At 45.6% G+C, this 18,053-nt stretch overlaps 1 protein-coding gene across 24 annotated transcripts in view; it reads right to left on the bottom strand.

The window, feature by feature from the left end:
* The window catches only part of PXK (PX domain containing serine/threonine kinase like), a 75,130-nt gene that overhangs the window by 6,413 nt on the left and 50,664 nt on the right, over positions 1–18,053 (bottom strand). For 9 of the 24 annotated variants that reach the window (XM_021695203.1, XM_044921324.1, XM_044921309.1 and 6 more), the window contains 5 exons: positions 15,637–15,685; positions 9,258–9,335; positions 8,421–8,507; positions 7,704–7,773; positions 5,004–5,066 (listed from right to left, as the gene is read on the bottom strand). In XM_021695203.1, the coding sequence (XP_021550878.1) occupies positions 5,004–5,066; positions 7,704–7,773; positions 8,421–8,507; positions 9,258–9,335; positions 15,637–15,685 (347 nt within the window). Of the gene's footprint in view, positions 1–4,996; positions 5,067–7,703; positions 7,774–8,420; positions 8,508–9,257; positions 9,336–15,636; positions 15,686–18,053 lie in introns of all 24 variants that reach the window. The other 15 variants (XM_044921327.1, XM_044921316.1, XM_044921320.1 and 12 more) reach the window with 4 other exon arrangements.

The raw sequence follows: 18,053 nt of genomic DNA on the forward strand, positions 1-18,053 counted from the left end.
CCAGAGACATGGATTTTGAGCCAAGAATGGGTTTCAGACTTTCACCTGGCCAGACACATTCTGGAAACTCCCAACATTCTAAATAAATATCTCTCTTTTTTGTGCCTTATTTATTCTTTTTTTTTTTTTAAAGATTTTATTTATTTATTCATGAGAGACAGAGAGAGAGAAGCAGAGGGAGAAGCAGGCTCCCCGCAGAGCAGGGAGCCCGATGCGGGACTCGATCCCAGGACCCTGGGATCATGACCTGAGCCAAAGGCAGACGCTTAACTGTCTGAGCCACCCAGGCGCCCGTGCCTTATTTATTCTTAACCATCCTTCCTATTATTCAAGCTTTCAGTCACTCTGTGCCCATAAGGCTCTGTTTTCCCTCCTCCATCTCTCTAGATCTGAAACGTTCCTCTCTCTCCACTCATCCTTACACACTGAGTTTTCTTATAACTTTCTTTTGTTTTTTTAGATTTTATTTATTCATTTGAGACACAGAGAGAGAGAGAGAGCATGAGCAGGGGGAGAGGCAGAGGGAGAGGGAGAAGCAGGATCCCTGCTGAGCCAGGAGCCCGATGAGGGACTCGATCCCAGGACCCCGGGATCATGACCTGAGCCAAAGGCAGACGCTCAACCATCTGAGCCACCCAGGCGCCCCTACACACTGAGTTTTCTATAAATTGCCAGCTCGCTCTCTCCAAAATGACTGCTTTAAATTATAAGCTGCGAGCCAAAGGGCTAGAATTCTCTTGCAGGGCATTCATAGCTTATACTTAATAGCACGTTACTGCTTATAAAGCTTTGTGATGACCTAATAAAGACCAGGAATTCTTTTAGAAGACAGCTTCAAAGGATGGAAATTACTTGTCCAAGGTCTTAGCTGCAAAGTGGCAGGGCTAGGACCCACGCCCAGGGTGTTCCAACTCTACTTTCAGGGTTCTTTTCAGGCCACTGACCAATACTTAACAGCACACACCCTGCAGTGTACCCAAGAAAACGGGCACTCGATCAAAACCGGCGGGGTAAATGGGCAAGGTCAGAACCAAGTTCGGATCCTGGCTCTAGCGTCCCCCACTTGTGTGACCTTGGTCAAAGTCCTCCGTTTCTTTGCCTTTAAAATGGAGCTTTAGTAGAAACTACTCTCATTGAATAGGAAGGAATTCGTGAGGATTAAATCAAATAACGCCTATAAATCAAATAGAACAGTGCCTCGCACAAAGTAAGTGCCTAAAATATGTTATCTAATTATTAAGAACAATAATAATTTAGGGTCTCCTCTTACTTAGCTTTCCCAAAACACTCTTTTGCAAACCTTTTTTAAAAAGAAACCACACACAGGCGCCTGGGTGGCTCAGTCGTTAAGCATCTGCCTTCGGCTCAGGTCATGATTCCGGGGTCCTGGAATCGAGCCCTGCATCGGGCTCCCTGCTTCATGGGAAGCCTGCTTCTCCCTCTCTCCCTGCTTGTGTTCCCTCTCTCGCTGTCTTTCTCTCTGTGTCAAATAAATAAATAAAATCTTTAAAAAAAAAAAAAAAAGAAACCACACACACACAATAATTGCAAGACAACAGGCCTGTCTGCTCCGAGAGAGAGAGTGGAAGGGCGTACTTGTGGGACCTTCTAAACCACTCAGTTCTAGGAATACAAATGTAAACATGAGCTAGTGATATTTACCATGAAATAAGTCAGGATAAAGAATTTTAAAGCTCTTGAAAGAGTGACCTTCCAGAAGTAGGAAGCATAACCTTTAACAGAAAAGAAAGGAATGTTCTCACTAAAAATAGAAGGATTGCAGCAAAAGTTTTAGAGAATCCCACCCCTCCCAAAGGAATCACCAGCAGACTTAGGGAAATGATATTTCCCCCAACTATCTGGTAAGGACTTCAAGAAGAGGGTGCCATGGCATGAGGTGCAGTAAGAAATGGGAGAGACCCCAGCCCTCACCCAATTGCTGGAAAGAGCTCCTGAGAGTGAGACCCCTTCCCTTAGAAACATCTGTTACTTCTCCCATACTAAGAGTCGCGGAGCCTAAGACCACTGTCAGCTATCACGAATGTGGTTAAAGCTGATGCTTTCAGGAAGGAAGACAATGCGGTCCAACTGAACTTGCCTAAGTTGATCTGTTGCTGAGCAAACAGGGTCCCCAGTGGATTTACAGTATGCTTGATTAGAAGAGACTGTGAGATGGTCTCCCCTTAATTCCGACCTTTTTGCCTTTGACAGAGGAGGTAGCCAACCCCCGGACACGTCAACGGACTCATCCAAGTTCTCCCAGTAAGGAACAGTGTAGCAAGGGCTTACTGTACGCCAGGTGCTGTTCTAACCCCATACACATGGAATGTGCTGGATCCTCTAATAACGCCCGTAGGCAGGCACTGTTATCATCCTCACTGACAAAGGGGAAACCGGAAGCAACAGGGAGGCCAACAGTCTTGTCCAAGATCCCAGAACTAGCAAGTGTTCGTCCTCGAGTTTAGGTTCCCCGGCCTAAGGTGTAGTTCCCAAGAGCTCCCAGATTGAGTTGTGTTTGAGATGCTACCTTGAGCAGGAATTGTTTTTTGAATCCTAGTCCTTAAAAGTGAAGACTTTTCCTTCCTTTCTTGAGAAAACTGCTTTCATCATGAAGCTGTAAGACACTATTCTTGACTTGATTCCCAGATAAGCACACCTTTTTTTTTTTTAAATTATAAACTTGGCCTAGAAATAAAGACATAAATTGGAGTAAATGTGATTCCAGCAACAAGATGGGCAGCGTGCAGTGAAGCAGCGAGAAAGATGAGCCCATTGAGAAGCCTGGCCTCCTGTCCTAGAAGGAGGGACCAGTCTAAGCAGGGGCCGACCAGCCAGAAGATGCCACCCCTAGGCTGGGAGTCTGCTCTCACCCAGCAGAGGCCTTGAAGGCAGAGCAAGCCCAAGCAAACCTGCAACAAGGATTTACCAAGCAGCAACCACGGCCACAGTAGCATGAAGCTGCTACCTCTTTGTGGCTCCCTCATGCCTTGCACAGAACCGAAGCTGGTGGACTAGTTTTTCAGGTGGAGATTCTCTACTGAAAGAGGGGAAATAGTGGGAGGAAAAAAAAATTACCATGGTTGGACCCCAAGGAAAGCATTTGCTTAATTATGTCTACCATTTTGGAGCTCTTGAGAGGCACTGGCAATGTGACTCCACACGAGCTAGGGCCCTGTCTGTCTATTCATCCCTGTAGCCCAGGACCAACCACAGTGCCCAGCACATTGCAGGCTCTCACTAAACGCATCCTGAATAACTGAATGACCGTTTGGGGCCTGAAATGCTGGGTCGACAGGCAAATGCTAGATATCATTTTTAAGAGATGCATTACAGTAAGTGCCCAGCAGAGGTCAGAGTAGAGTCTTCAGGGCTGAGACACCACTTTCATCAACAAATAGAGGAGATAAAGGAAAGGCGCTAACATTTGCTGCCAGGCTTTGTGCTTGGGGCTTCACGTATGTTTTCCCTCTCAACTCCCTTTCAGAATAGGTACAATCAAATTCACAGTAACACCCCCTTCCGCTCCCACCCACCTCAACGTTTTTCCAACATTGCCTCTAATTAACAAAATATTCCCCTTTTTCTTCTCTCATTCTAAAAATTTTCTCATCTCATGCAAACCTGCTATAGTAGAGATAGCTCCCATTCAAAACACAGGTAAATCACGAAAAAATCCAAATAGATTGAGAGAATTCCCCAAGGCATTTAAAAATGAGAACTGTTAGTTAACTTCCCAGGACCACATCTAACGCACACAGTAGGTGCTCTGTATGACTAAAGACACACCTCGTGTATTAAAGAAGGGTTTATGGATTCTCACTATTCATTCTCTCAATTTCCTTCAAATGTCTAAGTGGTGTGAAATTAATATCCTTTCTTCCAGAAAATGGCTGTAACATGATCTGGGCAGTGGAGTTCCAGAAATTTCTGACCAGCCTATAAACAAGTCACCCTTGCACAAGAGAGAGACTATATTCTCTCTTGAACAATATTTGAGGGCTTTCTTGTAAAAGCTGCTCACAAAGTCAGGCAGGGAAAAGAATATCATTCCCATGAACCAGGTACTTTGTTTCTCAAAACGGGTCCTGGCCCAGAACACTCGGCAGCACACCATCAGTAAGAGGAGACACCACCAGCCAGGAGTAAGCTGTGCAAACTATTCCCTTTACACTTGCTTGTCATTTTGTCAGGAAGGTCAGTTAGAAGATTTGAGAGCAGGTGGGTGAGGTTCTTGGTAGCTCCTGGGTGCTGCCGTAAGCCTTGACGAATATGGAATTGTCAACTCATAAGTCAACCCCAGGCAATGACCCTCCCTTCAGATAGCTGCAGCAACTCTTCCAAGCACAGCTGACAAGCTCTGAATGGCAGAACCAGCCTCTCTGACGTCTAGAACATCTGGGTCCCTTAAGAAGTGAAAAGAAATACTGGTCCCCCAATGTGATTTTATGAGGCTTGCAAAATGGTCAGAAAAGAGAGAACTAGTTCAAAAAGGACAGAGGGAACGAACATGATGAGGCCATCCCACAGAATTAGAGGTTATTCTTATAAATATTCCCCAAGATCAATTCCTTCTACATTTTTTCAAACAAAACTCATAGTGAGTAATGTGATATAACTCGCGAAGGCAAAACAAAGGCTAGCCACAGAGAACTCTTCTGACGGGTGCAGGCGTCACAGAGCAGAAGAGAGCGCGGGCCGCTCACGGGAAATCAGAAGCTCGGTGGTCCCAGCACTCTCACACCAGTGCTGCTCGCTGACCCAACAGACACTGTGCCTGGGCTCCCCAAGGAGAGAGCACTGGCAGGACAAGGCGCCCAGGCAGGAGAGCAACTGTCTTGTTCAGCTCAGCAGGTACCGAGGCAGGATCTGATCTGAGGAGCCCTGCGTGAGGCTTTTCAGCAAGAGAGCAGGCCGGAGGTCAAGGGTGGCGCTGCCTCTGAGACCAACTATTGCTCCCCGTGAAGTCTGACTTGGGACATCTAGAGCCTGCCTCCATGACTCACCTGCCGTAGAGGGTGGGGTCGGTGACGACGGGGATGTGAGAGGTGAGCTGGCCCCAGATCCTGCTAAGAGAAAACATAGAGAAACCCTCCTGGGGACCAAAGACGCACATTTGGAATCTGGTCTGAGCGGGAGACCTGCCGTTGTCTGAGAATCTGCACTTGGCTGAGTGGGTGGGCCTTGTGGTAAAAGGTGGGGAGGGACAGAGAATGCAGAGCCTGGACCCAGTGACCACAGGCTTCCCCCAGAGTGCAGGGTACGCTTTGTCCCCAGGCCACTAAGGGCTCCGTGCCGCCTGCCGCTCCCCAACCCCTGCCTGGTTTGAAACCAACCCTGAGCTGTCAACGGCTTGTGCAGTCGGCTACGGTATCTCTTCCTGACCCAGCCTCTGTCCCTGCATAATGAATGACAAATGACAGTGGCCACAAGCAGTACAGGGGACAGAGAGGGACAGAGCTGTCCAGTGCAGGCCTCTCCAAAGGAAGCGAGAGTTCCCCACAACGTCCAACTAGCAGTGCTCTCTGCAGAAGTTCCATTTTATCAGCAGCTACATTCAATTAGACAGGGTCAGCCTGTTCGGTTTGTGGCTCTCCCAGGCCTCTTAGAAGAAATCCAGTAAGTACTTTTATTTCCATTAAAACAACGTGCATATTCCCATAGTCTCAAGTTCTCAGCATCTCCCCTTTGCTCAGGAGTTCCCAGAGAACATCCTCCTGGCCTGACATGAAGGTGGCCCAATGAGCAGACAGAGGTTCCTACATAAGCCCTTCTGTGGCAACAGGAAGCCCCCTCCCTGCCACAGAGGTCCTATGGAGGGGGTGACGGAAGCTCCAGGGAGAGCCGCGATCATGCCCCTGAGAAGCCTCCGACCATCACCTCACCTACCACCCGCAGGATAGCTTGGGCACGGCATGGACACTGGGCGTGAGGAGAAACGTCCCAATGAAACCACATCTCCCTCAAATGGAGGAGCTTTTCACTATTCGCAACATTCTCTCACCTCCTATAAAATAGGAGAGGCGTTTTACTGAAAAAGGAGGTAAAACCCAATGCATCCTGTCTTCCCAGTGCTTCGCAGTGCTAACGTAGGTTTTTAAAGGGGAGAAGATTACACTTGTGATTCCAGTGGGGTCTGGAGATGTTCTGTCCATTTCCCCCAATGGCTACGTGGCTTTCCTGAACTTCTTGAGGGCGTAGTGGGGTCTTGGGAGTCCGTGGAGTCTCATCTGGCTGCTTGGGGCCCAGAGCCTTGCAAGCAGGCAGGGCCTCGGGAGGGTGGAGAACACTGAGCCAGGCTTTCTCTGCTTTATAGAGAATTAGCCGCTGGACAGAGTACCTGTCAGACATGCTGGCTGGAGACATGAGTCTCAGCCTAACGATGACGATGACTGGCCCAGGTCCATTGCATCAACCATGGAGAAGAGAGACCTCCAACTCGAATCACCCGCTGGCCACAGCAGCCTCTGTCCCTGAGGAGCCGGCCTGGGCCCTCACTGAGGCCTCCAGGGCCTGGGGCCTCCCCGCCTCTCTTCCCTTCTGTGGCTGAAGTCTGCAGGCAGTGGTGTCAGCACACTCCCCCCTCTTCCTGGAGTCCACGACCTTCCTCCACAGCCCCTCTTCCGCCTTCCAGCCCCTCCCGCCCCGCCTGCGATCTCTGGCCGCGGCTGGTCCAGGCCGCACGTCCTGTGAGCCCTGGCAGGCATCTCCTCACTGACTGCGCAGAGAAGACCTGAGAAGGCACGAGGTGTGAACACCCTCCGGGTCCTCCCTTCCTTCCACTTTTAAATGCCTCTGCCTCTTCACTCAGCTCTCCTGGCTTCTAGCTCCAGGAAGAGATGGATGGGCTTCCTCCACGGTCACTCTCTCTTGTACATCTTCAGCTTCTCCCTCTCTGCTCAGCCCTTCTCCTGCCTGAAAGTACATGCAGCTATCCCTCAACCTAACAAAACCTCCCCTTTCCTTGGCCCTCCGGGCTAAGTCGAAGCTGCCCGCGGTCGGATGAAGCTGCCCCTTCTCTATGTGGAACTCTACCTCACAGATTCATAAGGTGGAAGAAAAAAAAAAGATTCATAAGGTGCATAAGGTGGAAGAACTGGAAGTCCCCAGAGGATCATTCAATCTGGCCCTGATTTCTAAAGATGGAGATATTAAGGTCCAAAGCCAGCGGGGCCGGGCAAGGGGCAACCAGGAGTGACAGCGAGGACTGCCAACTCAGGATGGTGCTCTGTGCCACCCCAGCCCTCCTGGAATGATGCTCTCCGCCTCCCCCCCCCCCCGCCCCCGCCGACACATCGTTGAGTGCTTTCCTTAACCCACGTATGAAGGCACTTCCTCCCGCCACATGGGGACTGGAATAGAGGGCAGGATTCAGGGTGGTTTCTGTTCGAATAGGTTTTACTAACTAACAGGAGGCCTCGTGTTGTAAGTTGGGTTGGTTTTTCATCCATGCCTAATGCTCATCTTTGGCTGACCAAGTCCCACAATCAGTGCAGAGGCTGGGTCACCCCATAACCTCTGAGGATTCTTCTAGCACTTGAGTCCTGTGAGCCCGTGAATGTTGTCACAATTCTTTACTAGGGGCAGGGTTCTTTTGTTCCCTACACTGCTCAGTCTCAGTCTCTGGCCACCAGAAGCCAAAAACTCTTGACTCCTAGTCCTGACCTTTGGGCCTGGAGGCCCCACTACAATCTATAACCAGTTACCTGAATTATTGGAGTTGCTGTATTTTGCTGAATGCTCTTCATTATTTTCAACAGCAGATCGTTTTGACTTCTTTAAAAATAAAAGAGAGATGGGGAACAGCAAAGAATAAACACACTGACGCTGAGAGTTAGAATACAAGTATTTTCCAGGCACACAGTTAAACTAGCTACATACAAGGTCATATTTGGCCTCATAACTTAATACAGTTAAGAAGCCACAAGCCACAACCAGAAAGGGGAATAAAACCAAGAATGCTGAGTTTACTGTCTCAGGCCAGTCATTCTCGCCAATTACATTGGCCTGTAATCATCCCAGCAAGCCAGGAAACTACATGGTCCATTTCTCTGCTGATATTATGTGACTTTTTTAAAAGCTGCAAAACAGTCATCTGGAAATAGTTTTAGCTTTCAAGGAGATATAGCACAAAATCTTGTCATTAACTAAATGTGCACTATTAACCTACAACTTTCTTCACATGTAGTCAAGAATTCACAGAGAGAGGGCGCCTGGGTGACTCAGTTGTTAAGTGTCTGCCTTCGGCTCAGGTCATGATCTCAGGGTCCTGGGATGGAGCCTGGCGTCTGGCTCCCCGCTCAGTGGGGAGCCTGCTTCTTCCTCTCCCCCTACCCATGCTTTCTCTCTCTCTCTCTCATAAATAAATAAAATCTTAAAAAAAAAAAAAGAATTCACAGAGAATTCAGAGACACGAGGCTTACCTTTCGAGCTAAAATCTTTCTCTTTTTCCTTTCTTCTTCAGATCCATGGTGAGACTGAGCTCTTGTCAGTCTTCGATGCTGGTGAATCTTTGAGAGACCACAATTTACCACAAATGTAAGTGTATCCTATGTTAATGAAAATCTCTAACATGTTTTGCCAAATCAAATTATTCTGGATGAAAATTCTGTCCTTGCTCAGCCTGTCTGCCTCCAAGCTTGGGTCTGGATGTCTGGGAGAAGAGTCTGCCAGAAGATGAAGACCTTTCTCATTTCCCCCTGTTCCTTCCTGCCCTTCTCTCTTCTATGGAAGACAAGTGTGGCTCCCAGCACCTTCAGAGCAAGGACCACATGTGCCCGCCACCACTACCCCACCTGCCCCAATCATAAAGGAAGACCACGCGTTATGGATGTGCTTGTTTCCCCCACAGGCTGAGCACCTTGAGGGCAGGACTGTGAAGTAACAGGCTATCTCACAATACTGAGCATGGAGGCCGGTTCAGAGCAAGGATGCAAGAAATGTTTATGGAATGAACAACCAGCCAAAAGTAAGTCACTGTGAATACCACGGCAAAGGATGCGAAAGCTAAAAGATCAAAAGGCAATAAGGAGGGGGCACCTGGGTGGCTCAGATGGTTAAGCATCTGCCTTTGGCTTAGGTCATGATCCCAGGGTCCTGGGATTGAGCCCCGCCTTGGGCTCCCTACTTGGCGGGGAGCCTGCTTCTCCCTCTCCCTCTCCCTCTACTGTTCCCCCTGCTTGTGCTCTCTCCCTCTGTCAAATAAATAAATAAAATCTTAAAAAAAAAAAAAAGGCAATAAGGAGCTACTAGCAATTTACCTGTTTCTGTTCTTCAATTAGTCTTTTTTCTATACATTCTTTGGCAATTCTCAATGCCTCTTTTAACTTTGTGGGGATCTGAAAGAAGAGAAAGTACATGACCCATTGAGTAAAATGGCCAGAGATTCTCTTAAGTCCTGGTTTTAATAAAGGAGCGGTTGGTTATCATGAAGGAGGGAATCTGCAATAGAATCAGTTACAAGATATCCACTCTATTGAATACTATCCATCCCCAACATGCTCACCTCATTACCATTTTTTAGTAATGAATACATAAAACACATAAATAAACATGATATGTTTCATGTAATTCAAGTAATACTGAAGGGGCCCCAAAATGCCAAAACAATCTTGAAAAAGAAGATCAAAATTGGAAGCATCACACTTCTTGATTTCAAAATATATTACAAAACTACAGTAATCAAAATAATGTAAAAATATATTGGCATACAGACAGACACATAGAACAACAGGATAGAATAGAGAGCCTAGAAATAAACCCTCATGCATATGGTGAAATGATATTTGAATAGGGTGCCAAAAAGTATATAGTAGAGAAAGGACAGTGTCTTCAATAAATGGTGCTGGGAAAATTGAGTATCTACATGTGAAAAAATGAAGCTGGACCCTCACCTTATACTATATGCAAAAATTAACTCAAAATTGGACTGAAGACCCCAAACTAGAAAACTCCTAGAACAAAACAAAAGCTTTAAGATATTGTATCTGACAATGATTTTGGATAAGACACCAAAAGCACAGGCCAGAAAAGCAAAAAGAGATGGAACTTTTTAGAAACTTCTGTATATCAAAGGAAACAATCAAGAGAGTAAAAAGGAACCTACGGAATGGGAGAAAATAATTGGAAATCATATATTTAATAAGGGATTAATAGCCAAAATATATAAAGAACTCTCATAACCCCACAAAAGAAAAATAAGTAACCTGATGGAAAAACGGATGTGTCACAAAAAAATAGATTATACCAGAATAAAGCTGGGGGAAAAAAAAAAAAAGATCAGAAAATCTAAGGGGAAAAAAAAAAGGACAAAGGACCTGAAGAGACATTTCTCCAAAGATTTACAAACGGGCAACAAGTGTATGAAAAGATTAATCAACATCTCTCATCATTAGAGGAATGTAAATCACAACCATGCTGAGATAGCACCTCACACCCACTAGGATGGTCACTACTGAAAAAGCAGAAAATAACAAGTGTTGGCGAAGACGTGGAGAAATTGGAGCCCTTGTGCACTGACGGTGGGAATGTGAAATGGTGCAGCTGTGGTGGAAGACAGCACGGAGTTCCTCAAAAGGCTAAAAACAGAAATACCACACGACCCAGCTATGCCACTTCTGGGTACACACCCGGAAGAATTGAAAGCAGGGTCCTGAAGAGATATGTGCACACACTGCAGCATTATTCACAATAGCCAAGAGGCGAAAACAGCTCAAATGTCCATCCACAGAGGGAAAGGATAAACAAAATGTGGTATATGCATACAGTAGAATAGTATTCGGCCTTCAAAAAAAAAAAAGAAAGAAAAGAAATCCTGGGGCGCCTCGGTGGCTCAGTCATTAGGCATCTGCCTTCGGCTCGGGTCATGATCCCAGAGTCCTGGGATCGAGTCCTGCATCGGGCTCCTTGCTCGGCGGGGAACCTGCTTCTCCCTCTCTCTCTGCTCCTCTCCCCTCACTCGTGCTCTCTCTCTTTCTCAAATAAATAAATAAAATCTTAGGAAAAAAAAAAAAGGAAATCCTGTCACATGCTGTAACACCAATAAACACAGAAGACACTACGCTAAGTGAAATAAGCCAGTCACGAAAGAACAAATACTGTATGTTCCCGTTTGTATGAGATACCTGAACTAGTCAAAGTCATGGAAGCAGAAAGTAGAACTGTATTTGCCAAGGGCTGGGGATGGGTTAACGGGGAGTTGTTTGATGGGTCTCTAGTTTCAGTTACCAAGATAAAAATGTTCTGGGGCGGGGGGGGGGGGCACCTGGGTGACTCAGTCGTTAAACGTCTGCCTTCGGCTCAGGCCATGGTCCCAGGGTCCTGGGATCGAGGCCTGCGTCGGGCTCCCTGCTCAGCGGGAAGCCTGCTTCTCCCTCTCCCACTCCCCCTGCTTGTGTTCCCTCTCTCGCTGTCTGTTTGTCAAATAAATAAATAAAATCTTATTATTTTTTTTTTAAAGATTTTATTTATTTGACAGAAAGAGCACAAGCAGAGGGAGAGAGAGGGAGAAGCAGGCTCCCTGTTCAGCAAGGAGCCCGATGTGGGATTCAATCCCAAGACCCTGGGATCACGACCTGGGCCGAAGGCAGCCTCTCAACCGACTCAGCCACCCAGGCGTCCCATAAATAAATAAAATCTTAAAAAAAAAGTTCTAGGGATATGTTACACAACAAATGTGAACACAGTTAACACTACTGAAGTGTACACTTAAAAATGGTTAAGAGGATAATTTATGTTTTTTATCATAATTAAAATAAAAATATACTGGAACACACACACAAATTCAAGTAACTGTAATATTTTATAACTTCAGAAAAATTTTCTCTGTGAAAAATTAAAACTTCCTGAATTTCACAAGCTTAAGCTTTTTCCTGCCAGAAGACAGTTTTTTTTGAGAGAGAGGGTGTGGCAGGGTGGGGGTGGGGGAGGGGGGGTGAAGCAGAGGGAGAGAGAGAATCTTCAGCAGGCTCCAGCACAGAGCCCAACGGAAGGAGGGCTCAATCCCACAACCCTGAGATCATGACCTGAGCTACCGACTGAGCCTGCCGGAAGGTCCACTTAACAATAGCCTGGTACCTGGTATGCTGTGCCTGTCATTTCTTAATTTATTAGTTTCTCAAGCCACAAGGAGCTCAGGCCTGGGAAACAGACGCCTGGATCATGTTGAACTTTCTGTCTCTATTATTCTTTAAACAATTTAAATTTAAAAACCTTTGAGTAGGTAATATGGTTCAAAATTCAAAGATATGAAAGGGTACAGACACAAGTAAAACTACATGGAAGTTCTCTTCCATGGAGGCAACCAATGTCACCAGTTTCTTGTCTCTCTCTCCAGAAAGAAAGTACATACACAAGAAATTAACCTTGGTTTTTAAAATCACGTTGTCATTGTTGCACAGACTCTCTGGTTCAGAGAAAGAACAAGGTCTAATAATAATTCCTGGGCTGGACTTCCAGGGTTGGGGAGAGCATATTTATTTACAAGACTGAATATATTTCCTGGGGACTTCCAATGAAGAAGAGATGGATTTAAATGTTTTTCTTTCCTACTTCAGATCCAAACAAGCTATTTTTGTCAGAACTCCTCTGACTGGGGCGCCTGGGTGGCTCAGTCGTTAAGCATCTGCCTTTGGCTCAGGTCATGATCTCAGGGTCCTGGGATCGAGCCCCGCATCGGGCTCCCTGCTCGGAGGGAAGCCTGCTTCTCCCTCTCCCACTCCCCCTGCTTGTGTTCCCTCTCTCGCTGTGTCTCTCTCTATCAAATCAATAAATAAAATCTTAAAAAAAAAAAAAAAAAAGAACTCCTCTGACTGGCAAAACAGGACAGAGGAAAATGTCTTCCTCTCCTGTACAATCTTCTGACCCCACCTTGTTTTTGTTTTTCCTAAAAGGAATTTCATCACAATAGTATTACATGTTCCTTTGGAATATGGAGAGGAGGAAGAATCACCCTTCATTCTACTGCCCAGACCAAAACGAACTGCGAGCCCTGAGGGGAGCCACCCCTGCCCCCAGGTGCTCATGTGGACCATCTCAGTTGATCAAGGACAATAAACAGGCATTACTCACCAATTGTACATACTGAGTAAACAGCAACTCAAAGATCAGGCCCATAGATGAGTGGATCTCAGATAGCAGTGGTTTTGCCCCCTTCTCTCTCTAGGGGACATTTGGCAATTTGGGGAGACATTTTTTATCGTCACAATGTGTGGGGCAGAAGGGAAGCACTGCTCACATCTAGAGGGGACAGGCCAGGGATGTCGCTTAACCTCCGACAATGCACAGGACAGTCCCCACAACAAACAACCATCTGATCCAAAATGTCAACTGTCATGTCTGATGGGGCGCCTGGGTAGTTCAGTCAGTTAAGTGTCTGCCTTTGGCTCAGGTCATGATCCTGGGGTCCTGGGATCGAGCCCTGCGTCGGGCTCCCTGCTCAGCGGGGAGTCTGCTTCTCCCTCTCCCTCTGCCTGCCACTCCCCCTGCTCATGCTCTCTCTCTCTCTTGCTCTGACAAGTAAATAAATAAAATCTTTATAAAAAAAAATGTTTTGTCTGAGAAAGCAGCCGTAGATAAATGGCTGGTATTAAAAAAGCAAAGTAAGGCATCATCCTGGGTTTTTTGGGTTCCAAAGCTCCTGTACTTCCCACGATACCACACAATGCTGCTACTTACCAGGATGCTTCCTTCCTGCCTTTCTGCTAGATACAGGTGAATACATTTTTACACATTGTATTTTTTTTTTTTAAAGATTTTATTTATTTATTTGACAGAGAGAGACACAGCGAGAGAGGGAACACAAGCAGGGGGAGTGGGAGAGGGAGAAGCAGGCTCCCTGCAGAGCAGGGAGCCTGATGCGGGACTCGATCCCAGGACCCTGGGATCATGACCTGAGCTGAAGGCAGTCGCTCAACCAACTGAGCCACCCAGGCACCCAACACATTGTATTTTATATCCTGCTTCTTCTTCCCCTTAGCCCAAATAATCGCTTTCCATGCTACTACAATGTCTTTATAAATTTTACTTTTATTAGATAAAAAACATTTTATCAAACAGATGTACCATAAATTATTAAGCTAGTCCCTAATTGTAGAACATTTAGATTGTTTTCAAATTTTTGCTATTATAAATACTGTACCTAAACTTCCAGTTATAAAATAAATAAGCCATGTTCATTGCAGCATAGAGAATACAGTCAATATTTTAACGACTTTGTGTGATGATAGATGGTGACTAGACTTATTGTGGGGATCATTTCATAATGTATAAAAAATATCAAATTACTTTGATGTACGCAAACTAAGAGGATATTGTATGTTAACTATACGTCAATAAAAAAATTATTGTACCTTCTCTTTTTTTTTTTTTTTTAAAGATTTTATTTATTTATTTGACAGAGAGAGACACAGCAAGAGAGGGAACCCAGGCAGGGGGAGTGGGAGAGGGAGAAGCAGGCTTCCCGCCGAGCAGGGAGCCCGATGCGGGGCTCGATCCCAGGACCCTGGGATCATGACCTGAGCCGAAGGCAGACGCTTAACGACTGAGCCACCCAGGCGCCCCGTACCTTCTCTTGTTTGATTAAAAAAAGCACTAACTTGACACACAGATGGCCAACAAGTAATGAGAAGGAGCTCAACATCACTAACCATGGAAATGCAAATCAAAACCACAAGAGATATCGCCTAACATCTGCTACAATGGGTAGTATCAGAAGGACAACATAACAACTGTTGGCGAGGATGTGGAGAAGAAAAACCTTTAATCGGTGGAATGTAAATTGGGAAAATAGTATGGAGGTTCCTCAAAAAATTAAAAATACCATATGATCCAGAATTCCACTTCTGGGTATGTTTCTAAAGGAAATGAAAACACTAAATCAAAAAGATATGCACTCCCCATGTTCACTGCAGCATTATTTACACCAAGACATGGAAACAACCTAAGTGTCTATCAATGGATGAATGGATAAAGAAAATGTGGGTATATATGATGGAATATTACTCAGCCACTTAAAAAAAAGGAAACCCTTCCATTTGCAACAACATGAATGGAGCTTAGGGGCATTACGCTAAGTGAAATAAGACAGAGAGAGAAAGACAAATACCATATGATCTCATTTACATGTGGGATCTAAAAACAAAACAAAACCTGAACTCATACAGAACAGACTGCTCACAGAGAACAGAACAGAACAGAATGGTGGTTTGCAAGGGTCGGGGTGAGGGGACGGATGAAACAGGTGAAGGGGGCAAAAGGTACAAACTTCCAGTTCCAAAATAATAAGTCATAGGCATATAATGTACAGCATGGTGACTATTATTAATATACTGTATTGTATACTTGAAAGTGGCTAAGAAAGTAAATCTTAAAAGTTGCTAAGAAAGTAAATCTTAAAAGTTGCTAAGAAAGTAAATCTTAAAAGTTCTCACCACAAGAAGAAAAGAATTAGAACCATATACAGTGATAGACATTAACTAGACTTACTGTGGTGATTACCACATTATAGTTATAATGTTGTTTTACACCTGTAACTAATATAATGTTGTATGTCAGTTCTACTTCAGTCATTTTTTTAAAAGCACTAAGTTTCAAAATCAACTTATATATGTCATAAACCAAAAAAGATATGATTTGCTTTACCTTAAACTGTGGCTTTTCAGAAGTGGTTAGTAAAACATCACTGAATAATCTGTTAAGAAAAGAAACAAACAAAATCTTTCTTAAGCCAGGTGTCCTCTCAGAACAGGATCAAAACAAAATGAGACATCTTTAGCCCATGAGGTTCCCACATGCCCCAGCCCTGGCCCAGTCCACCATTTCATGCTTATTGACAAACTACAAGTTTACAGGCCACCCGATGTGACTGCAGAAAAACCTCAGCACCTCCCCCCTGCCCCCCAGTATCAGAGGTGCTACCAGGGAGAGACTGGGTCAACCCTGTACTGAAGGTTATTTCCCCACACTGCAGGGCAACAGTCCTCTCATGCTATATAGTAAAGTAATACACACTTTAAAAAATTAGTTTTGCAAATTATTATTTTATTATAGTTATATTTATTATACTGCAAATAATTTATGCAGTAGGTATTTCTAAACAGAATAACCAATATCCCCCCCTTTTTTATTAAATCCCAGAAGAGGATAAAATTTATTCTAGGGGTGGCGCAGTCAGTTAAGTGTCTGACTCTTGGTTTCAGCTCAGCTCATAATCTCAGGGTGGTGAGATTAAGCCTTGTATTGGGCTCTGCGCTCAGCGCGGAGTCTGCTTAAGATTCTTTCTCTCTCCTTCGCCCTCTGCCCCTCCCCCTGCTCTCACTCTCTCTCTAAAATAAATAAATAAATCTTTAAAAAATTTTTTCTAGAGCTCAGTAAAATAAAAATGTGTAAGTAGAAAGAAACTGTTCTGATTGGAATCTAACAAGAAAATAATTTTTTTCTAAGAAGTGTTTCTTGTATTCCCTTAAAAAAAAAAAGGCAGCTTTTAGAGTATGTCAATTCTCTCTTCAAAAATTATGTGACTAAAAACAACAGCATGAGGAATTCTGAACTACTTTGGCTAAGACAGTTTGGAGAATTTAAATGGTTGCTTGGGCAGTGCCCATATGGCTATGTGGGAGTCTTGCCTTGAGGAGTCCCCCTTTTTAAAAAACAGGAAATACTTCACAAGTAGAAATGACACAGTTAACTTTTCCCCACAGTGTTCCCTGGGCGGCTCTGGAGGTGGAGACAGAACTCTCCCTGTCAAGGGCACAGGCCTATTTACTTCCAGAAAACGTGTTTTAACTGAACATAGTTCACGCCTCTTCAAGTATTCTTCTCAAGGCTGAAGGCCACAGGGTAGAAAGACCTCAGTGAGGAAAAAACAATGTGGATACCCTTTAGACTTGGAAGGCTGGGAGGAGAATGGAAGAGCTCTGGAACGTGGGGGCTGCAAATGCAAACCCAAGTAAATTAACATGAATCCAGGCTGTTCCCTAACTACAAATGCATGCTGTTTTAAAAGTTTGTATGAAAATTATTTCATTTCCCTAATTGGGTCTATTTTTCCGTATTCACACTGTTGTTAATGGTGGCTGCTTGGGAGAGGGACGCGCTAGTGTCAGTCGAACTTTAAATATGTCACATCCACGGGCAGGGGCTGGGGCAGGGGCTGGGGCGGGGGCTGGGTGGCTCAGCACAGCTTCCACAGGGCCTAGGACAGTACCTGGGCTACAGCAGACCCTCTCTAAACACAGGGACCTCCGCTGAGCTCTGGCCATATGCATTCAAGCTAAGCCCTGCCCTGTGTCCCCACATCACTGTTTCCTGAGTACATCTGTTATACAACAAGCTGGAACAGACAACGCACTGGGTGCGCCGCATGGCACGTGATGCTCACAAAATACAGGCTGAATCAATACTCATCACAAGTAACACTCGATAGGCACTTGTTAAGTACCTGGCGCTTCACCAGGAATCGTCTCATTCAATCCTGCCCACAACCCTCTCCGGTGGGGCCTATTCCCATCCCCGTTTCCCAGATAAGGAGCCTCCGCTTCCAGATGCAGGAAACCTGCCCAAGGTCACCCAGGTCGAAGTGGTGAGGCTGGGTCCACCCCCAGGCTGTCTAACCTCAGACCCACCCTTCTTAACCACGCTGCTGCCCTCTCCAAGAAGGGACAGAGAACATAGCTGGAGGCAAGGCCCTGCAGCACTATTTCCATGGTCCTGATGAACTAGTCATAACCCGGTTTAAGGGAGACTGTCTTCTGCGCTCCAAGCCCCTTGCACAATGCCTGGTACCTGTTAGATGTGTGATCGATGTTACCCAGAGAGCAAAGGAACAAACGAGTGCACTGCGGGTCAGAAACACGCTGCTCTCCTCTGAGAGGGCAGAACCAGCCACGGCTGAGGGCCAGCTGGTGTGAGGAAACAGGACCACGGACAGCGCACGAGCAGGTCCTCCGTCAGAATGTCCTAAGCAGGGGCGGGGGGCACGTGTACACGCACAGGACGCTAACTAACATCGACAGCAAGAGACACGTGTGAAGATGCGGACATGAAGGGAGAGCAATCAG

This window comes from Neomonachus schauinslandi, chromosome 1 (assembly GCF_002201575.2).
Source record: "Neomonachus schauinslandi chromosome 1, ASM220157v2, whole genome shotgun sequence".
In the NCBI taxonomy this organism is placed as follows: Eukaryota; Metazoa; Chordata; class Mammalia; order Carnivora; family Phocidae; genus Neomonachus; species Neomonachus schauinslandi.